The sequence below is a fragment of the Pygocentrus nattereri genome, chromosome 17 (assembly GCF_015220715.1).
Source record: "Pygocentrus nattereri isolate fPygNat1 chromosome 17, fPygNat1.pri, whole genome shotgun sequence".
NCBI lineage: Eukaryota > Metazoa > Chordata > Actinopteri > Characiformes > Serrasalmidae > Pygocentrus > Pygocentrus nattereri.
In genome coordinates this window covers 34,051,429-34,065,263 of record NC_051227.1, presented here as the reverse complement: position 1 = coordinate 34,065,263, position 13,835 = coordinate 34,051,429, and the positions used below count along the sequence as shown (strand labels likewise).

Sequence of the window (13,835 nt, the reverse complement as noted above, 5' to 3'; positions counted from 1 at the left end):
ACTAGGCCACTCTATAGTCTTAATTTTGTTTTTCTTACGCCAACTGCTTTTTGTGTTTACTGGTGTTATCTTTGTCTAATATTTAAATTTGTTTGGCGATCTGAAACATTTAAGTGTGACAAACATGCAAAAGAATAAGAATTCAGGAAGGGGGCAAACACTTTTTCACACCACTGAAGATGCTACAAGTGAGCTAATGCTGTGCACTGAAATTACGTTACATGAACGTAAGTCTACTAGGTTAATAACTTCATATTAACGTATTATACAAGCACCAGCAATTCAAACTGCAGGCTAGACCTGTTAAAGCCTTGAAACTACAAAGCTTGATGGTTTGTGTGGGATGTTTTAGTGAGGTTTACAGTCTAATAATGTCAATTCAATGCACAGCAGTGTTGGCTTATATGTAGCATTAGCTAGTTACATGTCGGCTCCTTGCCAGCCTGTTAGGTCAGTCAGCGACGTTCAGTGGAAAAATGTCAGTGTGACCAAATGCATCAGCTTCAGGGCATCACAGCAGGAATTATATACATGCCATTCATTTGACCGAGGTCACGCCATCTGCACTCGGTCACGCTATCGACACTAAAGGTTCAAGTGCGCGTATAAACCGCATTTTACGGTAACAGCTGGCGCTTTCACTACAGATGTTTAAAATGGGCCTAATAAAGACAACTAAACTAAGTCTAGTACACACATGTCCCCGAAATAAAACACATGTGGAGCAGAGAAACACGTTAGAAATTAACATATGAATTGTTATTAGACAGTGTATAATGCATATTCAGCTCTGTACAGACCACAATTTGAAGTCCCATAAAAACGGCAAATTAAAGTGTTCAATTCAGACCACCATAATCCTGAAGACCACTCTCTCTGAAGTGATATTACAGTAGGAATTTGCATTAATGGCATGTTGGGTTGTAGATGTTCATTTGGTAACATACGTTTGCTTTTTCATATTCTATACAGAGAATAAATGAAAGGCAGCACAGCAGCTATTCTCTCTTTGGATGCCCCAAAATCATTTGACCTCATAGAAATGAGGGTTTAAAGATAAAGATTTGGTACGCTCTGTCTGCTCATGTTTTTTATATCTTTTTCAGAATATCTATCTTTCTGCTACTTTTTATTCAACTTAATGCCATCAATTTATCATTCATTTAGACCTATAAAATCTAATGCAGCTGGAGGATCGGGCATCCCTGTGTTTAAGCACTACTACTGGGCTGCTGATGCTAGAATTGTTACCTGCTGGCAGAGGTGAGCTCCGGGTCACATATATTTAACTTGTTTTTTTTAACAATTTCATTGTAAGTAGTTCTTTGAGGATTTAAAATCTAATTAAGAATTTATTTTCTACTGCCAGTTTCACACTTTTCACAAGTTTGCTACCCCATTACTCCAAATTCTTATAGTAAAAGTACTTGGTACTCATACCATGGGTACATTATACAGTGGTCTTTGGGATTGTGGTGGTCTGATATGATAACACTCTGATTTACCTGTTTTATGGGACTCCAAATTGTGGTCTGTATAGAGTGAGACAGTGACTCACTATCGCCCCTTGATGTACAAAGTGGTATTACGAGATAAGGCCGGCCGGCTAGATGGTTAGCATGCTAAATGACTCGGTTCCATCTTTTATCAGCCAGACAAAATCAGTTCACACGCTGAGAACATTTGAGAACATGAAACATTTAAAAACGCGTCTTTTTCTACGTCTCGTCTTTCTTTTTTAATTTATCTGTTGTCTTCTGTTACTGTAAAACATTATCACCTGTCTGTAAACACTTTGCACTGACACTTATACGAAAACTGCTCTATTATTATTATTATTATTGTTATTATTATTATTAATAATTTCAGGATCACTGGGTCTAAAAGAAATTTCTCTGAGAAGAATGAATGGAGCTTTCAAAAACTGTCCTGCGATACGTTTCGTCCTGTGATCATTCTTCTCTCAAATATGACGCCTCTGAACCACGAGGTTGTTAAAGATAGAACTTGTCAGAGCACCAGCTTAAAAAAAAATCCTTGAGTATATATTTTTAACTCTAACTCTGTTCTAGAATGTTTTAACTCCTCTTTAACTGGTCTGTATGTTTCTGTCTCCAGTCTAGCCCCTCCCTATCATTATTGTTTTCACCTGTGTCTTGTTTATTCATGTAGCTCTTGCTTTGTCACTTTGCACAGTCTTATATGCATATTAGCTGCACTTCCCTTTTCAATATTCTTCATCTTGTTTTTTTTATTAATGTATGCATATTCTGATTCTGTTCAGGAGGCTCCACTGCAGAGTTGTGTAATCCTAAACAAAGAGCCAGTAAAGATGCCATCTGACCAGCTAGTTTTAAGATGCAAAAGATACTTTTTCCATTGTTCTTCCTCCTTGATTTTACCCCTTTAATCATAAAAGAGTGATGAAGGCACTCTATAGCAGAAAAAAAGGGAATTATTGTCATTTTTATTCTTATTATCAAAGTTTGTACAGTGTAAAAAGAGATGGATGCTAGTTTCAAATGAATTTGTTTAATAAAGAAAGGCTGTAGTTCTAGAGTTCCAGAAAGAACAGAAAGAATTGGTCTTGATAAAACATCAATTTACATAATTTATCATTGAAAAAAAAAAAAAAACAAAAAAAAAACAAAACAGGAGCTTGAACTTTAGTTATAAAGGCCGTATCGCATCAGATGGGCCACAACAGGCCAGGTTTACGTTTTCATTTGAAACAGGAAAGGTGCTAAAGACAGGGCAGATACATTCTACAGTTCCACAGGTATGACCCATGTTCAGTACCAGTCAATTCTAACAGAACATACTCTATACACAGGTCTCTGAGCTGGGCAAGGGAGTGTCATCCACACACTATGGAGATATGTCCATATATGATAGGATATTATAAAAAGAGTCAAAGACTGTCTTTATGTCTTCATTTTCTGTACAATAAAGGCTTTGTGAAGGTGAAGGCTCACAAGGGGGCAGGAGAACAAAATATAATCAAGCACAAACCTCTAGTAAAGAAGAGCACACTGGAGACAGCCTCTCAGTATCTGTGCCAGTGCTGCTATAGAACACTTGGGGGCGGCATATTAACACATGTACATGTGAAAGCAGCCTACTTCTTTAGTGCTTTCAGTTGTTCAGTTTCTTGAAACTGGCCTTCAGTGCACCTCGGCAGTGTGGTCACACTGCAAACACTGTCCCGAGCACAGAGCATGGCCAAGGAAAAGCCAAGCATCACGTCGAACTTCGTATCTATATTCTGCTCCCTAAATGGACGTACATTATAGAGAGCAGTTACTTCTAGAGCTGCCATGCAAAGACAAACATGAGGTTTAATGTTTTCCTGGAGGGCCTCGTAAAGACTTTGAACAGAGATTTGTGGCAGTAGTGGGCAAGTATCAAACCACAAATTACAAAAAGAAGGACTTGTGCTCTTGGGTTGACTGGTGGGATGTCCTATGCCAGCATCTTCCACCACTGATCACACACCGTGCTCGAACGCATTCATTCAAGGACAAAAACCAAAACAAACATCACACATGCAAGTACAAATACTTAAATATTTACAGAATGCAAACATAAGTTTGTAAAAAAAAAAAAAAAAAAAAAAAAGCTACAGTATTAATATGAACATAAAAAACTTGTTTCAGTATTGACGATTCAAATTAAAAGGTAACTACTCAAGTATTTTGACCGTTATTGTTGATGAACCTTGCGGCTGTGTTCAACCTGTATATGACCCTGATCACAGAGAGAGCTAGGAAGGCTCTTCAACTCCACGCAGGAGATGTTTTTGTCCTTATTATGGTCTTCACTGCCATGCAGAGCATTGTCTCCCAGAGTCTAACATCTGTGTTCATTGTTTCTGCTCTCTCTCATCACCTCCCATGAGCTTCCCATTCCCGAGCTTTCCGGAAAGTCCTCTCCGCTTCTGTGTCAATAAAGTGCATTTGATTTAAAAAAAACAAACAAACAAACAAACAAAAAAAAAACCCACAGAATCTGATTACATTAAAAATCTCAGGCTACCGTGCTAAACACAACTTGCGAGAGGTGCCGAGTGAACATGTGCGAGTGAGTTTGCTGCAATTGTTTTGTATATTTGTGGGATTCACTATTACTATAATTACAGTCCATCATGATTCTATCTCTAGAGCCCTCATTCAATATGAGAAGCATCCTAACTTAACATTTCAACACTATGATATCCTCCTAAAACCAATAAATAATTGCAACAGTGTCACAGATTACAGTATAAAAACAAGTCATTGCAGAGAAAAAATGTTTTTGTTCTTTCGAAAGGAACTTTGAGCTTCATTGTAATGTTCGCTCAGTCTTGCTGCTGGGCACTGAGCCCGATTCTCAGTGTAAAAAGAGAAAAACAGCTAAAAGTTGGATTAAGTTCCCTTGTGTTGTGCGATGAATTAAAGAAAACTGTAAAAACAAACAAGAGACGGCTCATGCCAGTAAAGAGTCCGATGCCGCTTTCTTGACAATAAAATCTCTATTGATACATTTAATCTTTGGTAGTGAATTTGTGCACAAGTCCCTCTCAAACATTTGTCCTTTATGAAAAAAATAATACTTGTCTCTGGTGGGTCCATGAAAAAAGAGGAGTAATTATAAATGGAAAGTGCCTTGACTGCTACGAAATTGAAGAAGTAGAATCGAGGAGGTCCTTGATTGAGTGAGCTGAGAGGAGGGTGGTCCCTGGGGCCAAAGGGCCGGGCCAGGGGTGGTGTGAAGCTGCTACTCGTACAGCGTGACGGTGCAGTAACACAATGCAGAGATCCGACGGTCGACGCTCGCCTTATCTGTAGACACACATACAGAGGAAGACATACATCACAGGCATGAAGAATGCTGGAAGAAAGAGAAACTGAAGCTGAGGTACTACGCAGACTGCTAACAGAGAAAACAAATCTTAATAAAAAGAGCAATTATAGGTAAATTAAGATATGAATTTGATTAAAACTTTTAATGTAAAACAATGAAAAATGTTTTACACAGTTGATACATGTACACCACTGCTCAACATAAAAAACAGAAAATAGTCTAAATGCACACTCAAACCTGTGAATACAAAATGTATATTACATGGAACTGTAATTAACTAAAAGCTTATTCACATAGAGTTCGAATTTTATGGATGAAAATATGTATGTCAAGTTTTAAAAACAAACATGTTTATTAATGCCATTTTAACATCTAGCCAGCTCGGTTTTCTGTGTGGTATGGATATATTAAAAAATCAGGCTGACCAATCAGAGCTCCAGTGTCACGGTTTCATTTCAAGCAAATGAGATTCAAGACAGAACAGATCCATCTAGACTGTGGCAGAGCTCAAAAGCTTATACGAAAAGCAACAAGATTTGAATGTTTTAATTTTCCTTTGTTATGAGAGCAGCTATGAGCAGAAGCAGTACCTCACTCCCACAGTGACTTAAGGAAATAAATAAAAATTATTATATAGCTTCAGCTCTTCTATAAGGAAGTAGAACTCACCACGTTGTTGCCTTTTTTTGTAAAATGGGGCGTACCCTATGTGTGTACATTCCTTGACCCCTTAAAAGTTTTCTTCTTCTATAACTTAATAATAGTTCAACCAGTTTGCATTGGAGTCCCTGTATTTACTACATAATAACCCCTAGTACATAATAAGCTTGGAATTTTTTCTGGGGCTAGAAAAAAGATAAATTCATCATGGCTTCTACTCAACGAATCCATTTTTTTGTCTTCTGTCTCCTTCACTCTCAGAGAGTTTAAAAAATGCAATCAGATTTAATGTGAAGATTCCAAATAAGTCCAGATAATGTCACTTGGTGTGCATAGGCCTTGAGTCTGTGCTTAAATGTTACTGTGCCATTAAATAGTACAGCAACACAAATGGAAAATTAAGGGTTAAAGCTGGACCATGAGGTAAGTTACTCACACTTTGTAACATTTTCTATATCTGCCGGGTCCTGCAGGATCTTGCTGAGGCCCTCTAACAGCATGGCAGCTTTGCTGTAACGATAGGCAATGTCCTCAGTCTGCTGGAACATCTCATCCAGTGCTGCCGACTGCACCTGTTACAAACATAAATGCAGAGTGGCTGTGTCAAACCACTGCAAAGACAAAGACACATGCATAACACATATGCACACAGTATGGTCTGTATCTCACCATTTCCACAGCGTGGTTGTATATGAGTTTCTCGGCCGTCACGCTATTAATTTCATCCACAAAGCGCTGCTTGTCCGAGAAGAAGTGGTTGAGTTTGTCCGTGAGGCGACGACACAGAGAGATGCAGCTCTTGTAGCGCTCATTCAGGCTTTTGACCACTGAGAAACACAAGAGGAGACATGAGAGACACTGTATGTCTGCGCTGAACTGCTGATATTCTAAGCTCTTTCTGTTAGGAGGAGAACATTTCATCAGTGCATCATGAGGCATCAGTCTGAAGGTGTCGATTCAGATTTACACTCTTAGTTTCTGATTATTTTCATCAATATCAGTGTTTACTACCGCTACATTAATCTGTAATCAAGGTTCTATACGCTCTCTTCAAGTGTGCATGTCAAACGCAGTTGCTCACCTTGTTTGACAGCGGTGGAGGGATTGAGCTTTGCCGACTTGATCTGGGCCTTGGCCAAGTGCAGTGAGGAGGCCAGCAGTTGAGCAGCCTTCATGTACAACACCAGCTGCTCCACTTGCCTGAAGGGGGTGACACAAAGAGACATGGATGAGCATGTGAATTCATGTGTGGTGTGGTCTGTATGTATGCATGTATGTCTTTCTGCCACTGGGTGAGCCTGGTGCATACATGTATGGCGTGTGGTCTGTCTGTGTGTGCACATGTCCTACCCCCATTCTTTGCTGAGCTGGCTGATCTGGTCTACCACCACACTCTCCTGGGGAGGGTAAAGCGAGGCTGCAGAAACCCCTAGGTCTGCCCCTCCTGCCCTCACAGCAGCCATCTCCAGCACACAGTCCGTAAAGGACAGCATCATCCGCAGGTACATGAGTGTGTCTGTGTGCTCTCGCTGCAAACACACAATACACAAGCCAGTCAGTATACTTGTATGGTTTTAAAGTGATAGCTTGTCAAATAAGGTACACAAGTTTATCCTTCCTAGTATCTGGACAAATGGACAAGATGGCTATAGTTTTTATTGTATTGCTATTTTTTTGCTTTGCACAGAATTGTCCTTTTTGTATTTGTATTTGTCCAGCTTGCATTCTACTAGCCTGGTTATATAACAGACAAAGACACTGGACACTAAGGCTTTTTAACAAACAGTTTTCTGTATGGTACTTCGACTAGTTTCCTTTAGATTAAAATAACTACCCTTAGCTGTTTGGTCTCCTCACCTCCATCAGTGTCTCTTCAGGCAACTCGGGGGCCTCAAAAGTAATGAAGCCATCCAGGCTTGGTGGGGAGGTGCCATAGGGGACATAGCGCAGGCTGCTGGGGGCTGCCTCTGCCCCGGGTGGGGAACTGCCAATGGTCATACCCGGAGGAGACCCCATACACACCTTCCCACTGGTGGAGCACAGTGAGCCACCTGAACTGTTGGAGCCTACTGCAGAGATACAAATGCACACATGATCACACCTACACCTCAGTATAGTCCAAAGAAGGTTTTAGGTCAAGTAGTTTGCTGTGTGTTAGTGGCTAAATTGTGTGGAAAAAACTTGAGCATGCAGTGGATAGCTTTGAAAAACACTTCTATGGAAGTGCTCTATCAAAGCCAGTCAGAGAAATAAGTATACCCAAGGAACCCCTAGCTAAAGGTTCTTTAGTACAATAATAATAGGGAACCTTTATTTCTGACAGTGTATGAGCAGTAGGTTTGTATATTTGTTTCTTTCTAAAAAGGCTTAAGTGGTCTGGGTAGCAGTAACTACAACTCAGCTATGAGTGATTAAGGTGAATCCCTAACCTGAGGTGGTGCGTGGGCGAGTGGCCAGATGACTGCAGGTGGGAGGAGTACTGCTGTTGGGGGGTGAGCCCACTGTGAATACCACAGTGCGGGGGCTTGCTCCACCTGCTGCCATACCACAGGACCCTGCAGGGGCTGGGGTGGAGGATAAACAAAAACACGACACAGGGGTCACTCATAGCCAGCTTCGCACACTTTTATACTCAGCAGAAGCCCATCATAGTACAACATGTTCTGAGCTGTGAAATGCTTGTGAAAAATATATCAGAGATTATATTTAAATGAATATGTAAATTATTTATTGATGTCAGATTAAGAGATTATACAATAGCAACAAAATCCCATCAGAGTAAGGAATGCTGTAATGCAAAAGGAGTGGACTGCTACCTGTGTCCATAGGTCTCTCTGTGTTTAGACTGTCTGTGCTGCCTTGGTATGCCTGGCCTCCCAAAGTGATTCTCACAGGCTGCTCTGACAAACGACCTGTACTCACAGACCTGAGGAAAAAAATAAGAATAAAAACTTACTTGTTAACCATTCAAATCAAATATGCCCATATGTATATTAAAATCTGACGATGTCAATCAGAAAAACAAATGTAATGCATTTTCAAAAGCACTATATAGCTCAAGAGTAAAAGAAAGAGAAGCGTTAGTCTCTGGCACCTTCCAAAGGTAGTTTTGCTGGCCTCTGGAGCCGACTGGCGGCCACTAGGATATGGGGAGCAGTGGTGAGCACAGATATCACGGGCGTCCATCAGCGTCTTGCTGGGCGTAGTGCTATCTGCTATTCCCTGCTGAGAGGCCAAGGCCATGAGGTTGCATGAGGCCTGGGTTTTAGGGATTTTGAAAGGAGCCGTTGTCTGTAAAACAGTCATAAGATCATATGATCTCTTTGTCCCTTAATGACACATGTAGAATACCATGCAATATTTATTCTAATTTTATCTAATTCATAAAGCTTACTTTGGTCGGTGACCCAATGATCGTAGGCAGGGGGGACTTCTGTAGCCAATCAGATGTGCGAGGAGAGGAGCCCAGGTGCTTTGTGGGTGAAGTGCCCAGGTTGCCGGGACGTCCGAGCTGTGGTGAGTGGGTGGGAGGGTAGGCTAGGGTGGTGGGCTGCACAGGATCAGAAAGCTGCTTGTGCAGCTTCTGCTTGTTCTGGTAGACATCTGTCAGGGTAGGTGCACTCTGGAGCCTGGCTCCAAGCAACTGAGACGAGGGCACAGGAGAACCTGTAAAAACAAAACATTTAGACATTTAAGCTTAAAAGTAAATGCAATGACTAAAGTGTCCTTTCAGATGCTTCCATTTTTTCAGGTAAAGAGGCACTCTGGGCAAAACGAAAAATGTAACCGTTGCTAAATCTGTTGCAAACATGCTTCGCAGCCTACAGATGTATGTAACCCAATGATTGTATGATGTATTTGCATAATGCATGCTATGCATTGTAGTGAGGGAACATTTATGAACAAAAACATGAAGACAATATTTGATTGTGAATTCAATATATTGTCAAATAGATTAAGCTGATGGATACAATATTACATTACAGAATTTGAAATAACCTATTAAACTCTAGTTTAGTCCAGAATGCTCCTTTAAGAGATTTTCTTTGGTTGTGCCAAGCATGCTACACTGTATGCTTCGTCCACATGATGGCACCAGAGTCTGCATGAGATTTCCATGCTTCAGTGAACCACCAATAACACTGAAAGAGGAGCTCAGGCTCCTTCCCTTCATTTTTAGTTGGGAAATACCTATGAACAACATTACAACATGTAAACAAAAAGATAACACAAAAAGACCATAAACTTTAAAAGGTGGAAGGTGGAAGCTTCCAGGTCACACAATGGCAGGCTATGTCTGAGCTGAATCTCCCATGGCTGCACTGGCTGTAATCACAGTCTGAACACTGCACATATTAAAAGTGATTTCTCCTTTGTAAGTGGAGTTTCCATGGAGATAAGTCCCTTGGTAGAGCAACACAGACACACTATGATCCATAGTAAGGTAACCCCGAGAAAACTCATGGGAATGTTAACAGGCTCATAGTGAGCTAAAAAAGACACCTGATTCAAGGGAGCAGAAAACAGAGATAGTCTCTCCTACACACAGACACACACAGACACTCACCACCAGAGGAGCTGCGGCTACGTGCCTCGTGGCTGTGGGGATGTCCACAGCAGCAGTGGCCCAGCTGTTCAGGAATTGTGCCCACTGGACAAAACACACAGACATGTCACAGCATGCCCCACATTTAAAACACCCCCTCCCAAAAAAGTGGCATCTCCCTGGCAACTGCATTTATAAACATTACAGAAAAAATAGAAAAGAGCATAATAGGGGAAAAGTAGAAAGACAAAAAGCAACTGAATAAAATGTGTACATCACAAACTCTGTAACCAAAGGTTTGACAATAAAAATGTACTTATGTCAAGAAAACATCCTGAATTGAAGAGATTTTAAATGACAGAGAGACAGAGAGAGAGAGAGAGAGAGAGAGAGAGAGAGAGAGAGAGAGAGAGAGAGAGAGAGAGAGAGAGAGAGAGAACAAAGATTCTTACCCAGTGGAGAAGGCGAGTACGGCCGGGAGCTGCCTGTGGAGAGTCTTCTGCCCACAGTCTGGGCAGCATCAGCTGGGCTGGGAGAGCCAGAGGAAGCTTTAGGAAAGCCCATGGGGCTGGTGTTGGAGCGTCGTACTGTACCCGACCTGCAGCCAGATGAGACAAAACCATTTCACCATTACAACTGGCCATAACCTTCTCATTCTGACTTCTACAAACACAAACCCACACCGTATTTTGTCCAAAATAGCAGGCAATTAAACCAAGGTGAAAGCAGTGCTCCGTCAGTGGCTCACATTTCTCAGATGTTTTACGTCTGGTGTTATTAACGATCAAAATCCTCAGCTGAGCTGCTCTTTCCACCAGAAAAATATCCAAAACAATGCTGCAGTGATCTGTCCTCTTTCTCTTGTTGGAAAATTTGAAAAGTTCACTGTGTCACTTGCTCTTTAGCACTGGAAAACAAGCATGACTCAGAGAATCCCAGTGGCAGTTCGGTCCAGCACAAAGACTAGTTAGCAGCGCTCTTCAGCACAACCGCTAGTGGAGCTGACTTAACAGCTCCAGAGTGTGAAGTGCATTTAATCCTTGTTTGAGACACACAGTCAGGCCAAGGGAAGTGGGGCAGCAGCTGCTGCTGGAGGATCAGCCCCTTTTGGCCAGCAGGCACTGGGCTGGGCCTGGTCTGGTCTGATGGGGCGATGGTTGAGGTAGAACAGGCTTAATCTTAAAGCTCCCTGCTGGCCACCTGCCTAAACCCTACCAGCCCCATGCTGAGACAATCACCTCAAAACAATAGCTGCCTCTCTCTTTCTTTCTTAGCTCCCTTACAGCCCTTTACACAGCATTAGTGCTGTGCTAGACTAATTAAATTAAATGCCACAATATTTTCCAAATACATCACACTGTGAGATAATTTTACTTTTAACTGGAATAAATTAAAGGTATTGGATTATTTACTTATTATATACTTTTAATTGAAAAAAAACATAAGTTTGCATGAACCCTAAAAGTATATTTTACATGCCTTGTAAGTCCTACAAAGAACATGGCTTGTAGGGATGCACCAGTATGGGAATTGTGGGCCAACGTCAACATACAATATTTTACAGGTGTGGATGTGCCAATGCCAATGCATAAACATTTATAAAATGTATAAACTGGGACTACTTCTACTTGGATTAACAATACATAGAAATGTATTGCTAAATACACTTACTTGTTAATGTTACAAATGAGGTAAAACGAATAAAATGCAGACATTTTGCCCAGCATCACCTAAACGTTCTGCTCTTCCAGAGTACAATAAATATGTCATCAAACATCGGTTTGAAACGTTGGTTTAAGATCTAAACATCTGTATGAAAGCACTTTTGTTTTTAGCAAATATCTGCCAATACTGATATGATTCTGATTTCATTGTGTATCCTTTATAGCTTGAATTGAATGAACTGTTTTGTTCTGTTCTGTTTCTCTTACAATTACACCAAAGAGACCCTTAAACACTATAACAGCATTACGAATGTTAACCTTCATATTTTTTTCTATGTATCTAAAGCTGCATCTAGCAAATCACATACATTGTAGTTAACTATGCTTTTGTTACCCATCAATATCTCTAAAACTAAAATCAATATTATTGTGTGGCTATACTGGTATTCAGATAAAGTCATTATATCACCTAGGACTTCTCAGTATGACTTAGCACATCTTGCTAGTCCTTTCAACTCCCCCTCTTGGCTTTTGTCCCCATCAGGGTGGCTACAAACATAGACACAGACACTGACCACTGCAAAGACATTCTGATGCAACCTGGACACTAGCTGATGTAAACCAAAGCAACCTACTGAGTATTAATCATGAGTGAGTCACATAAGGAGCATGGCAAGACAACTCCCTTACGGCACTTAAACTAGACACTGTGAACTGAGGCTTTTAAAAAGTGCAGTCTTACCTGGGAGAGCCATAGAGGGTGGTGGTGGGGCTGCTGGAGAGGTTCTGCTTGATGCGCTGGTAGTTGCGCACCTGTGTGGGAACGGGGATAGGGGTGGTCTCAGCCCGAGGAGACACCATTGGCGTCTGGCCCGAGGAGGGCTGCGGCTGCCTGGACATAGCAGAGAAAAACGCCGTGATCCAGTCAGCATGCCTTTGCTGAACCATGCTGGCAAACAAAACACTAATACAGCTCAAAGTCTGAAAAAAGAGTCTTGCACAGCAGAAGACCTATTCATTCTCAGAAGACATGTCAACATGCTGAAAAAAACTGATGACTAAATTAAGCAAAAGTAACAGAGCTGAGAACTCAGACCTGAGTTCTTTGTTTAGTTTGTTAACAGCGGCAAATATAGTGTGAAAAAACCTTTTCCTGTTTAAGGGGCCTGGCCAGACAGAAGTGGGAGGAGCAACCTTGTAAACACATGCAGCTCCAGCCTATCACCAGAGAAAAAGGAGGGGCTAGGGGGCTGACCCAGTGGTAGTGTGGGCTGAGGTTTTGGCCAATGGCACGTGCTGCAACTTCCCACTTTCAACAGCCACACAGTGAAAGAAACGGCTCATTTACAATCTTTGTTTTCTTGACCAGCAGCAAAAGACAGAAGTCATGAGTGGGTCATCTGCAGGAAGGGTCTCAAGGATATATGTACAGCTTGTTTTCAGGGGAAGGGTAAGCTACATACGGAGTTAAAAGGGAAATGTGCCATTAGAGCTTGGGTTTCAGCCTGCTGGATTATGTAACAAGACAGAGGGTGAAGGGAGGGCCTGAAACTGCAGCAGAGAGAGCAAGTACACGTGAGCAACACAAGGCCGTCCAGCAGAGGAACACAAAGAGAGTTTCTTTGTTTGATCGAGAGTCAGTTCAGCATGGCACAGCACAAGAAAAGGCAAAAACTATCCTATACAGCAAAGCAACACTAACTGTTAAAAGCACAACCAATACATTTTTGCACAACTTTTAAATTGACCAGAAAGACCAGAATTCAAGAGAATTAAAATCCTTCTCAAAGCCCTTAGCCTAATAAACTACATCAGACACAGTGTGTCTTGTCCTCAATAAAAGCCTAACTGAATTTTCCCTGACAAAAAGAAACCATATTTCTCCAGTGCTGTTTACTTAAGTCTCCTTCCTCCATATAATATTCCTGTAACCACATTTTGTCATTCTTATTTCCAGAGATGTTATATTGTTATAAATAAACAAGGACAAAGCATCACTCTTTTTCCCTGTGGTCATTTTCACAACCTACATCTTTACTTTAATACTTCAATAATTTAATCATTTAAAAAGGTCCAATACATTGGGTCAAATTTTCATGATGAACGGACCAATACAAACAGTC

General features: G+C 41.1%; 1 protein-coding gene across 2 annotated transcripts in view; it reads right to left on the bottom strand.

The window, feature by feature from the left end:
• Window positions 1-2,450: 2,450 nt before the first annotated feature.
• Window positions 2,451-13,835, bottom strand: part of ulk2 (unc-51 like autophagy activating kinase 2) — a 32,298-nt gene continuing 20,913 nt past the window's right edge. The window contains exons 15-27 of one of the 2 annotated variants that reach the window (XM_017694781.2): window positions 12,455-12,604; window positions 10,501-10,646; window positions 10,070-10,153; window positions 8,897-9,168; window positions 8,597-8,793; window positions 8,319-8,428; window positions 7,932-8,066; window positions 7,360-7,571; window positions 6,853-7,031; window positions 6,584-6,702; window positions 6,172-6,329; window positions 5,939-6,074; window positions 2,451-4,820 (exon numbers count right to left, since the gene is read on the bottom strand). In XM_017694781.2, coding sequence (XP_017550270.1) covers window positions 4,756-4,820; window positions 5,939-6,074; window positions 6,172-6,329; window positions 6,584-6,702; window positions 6,853-7,031; window positions 7,360-7,571; window positions 7,932-8,066; window positions 8,319-8,428; window positions 8,597-8,793; window positions 8,897-9,168; window positions 10,070-10,153; window positions 10,501-10,646; window positions 12,455-12,604 — 1,963 coding nt within the window. In that variant the 3' untranslated portion in view covers window positions 2,451-4,755. The remainder of the gene's footprint in view (window positions 4,821-5,938; window positions 6,075-6,171; window positions 6,330-6,583; window positions 6,703-6,852; window positions 7,032-7,359; window positions 7,572-7,931; window positions 8,067-8,318; window positions 8,429-8,596; window positions 8,794-8,896; window positions 9,169-10,069; window positions 10,154-10,500; window positions 10,647-12,454; window positions 12,605-13,835) is intronic. The other variant, XM_017694782.2, reaches the window with a different exon arrangement.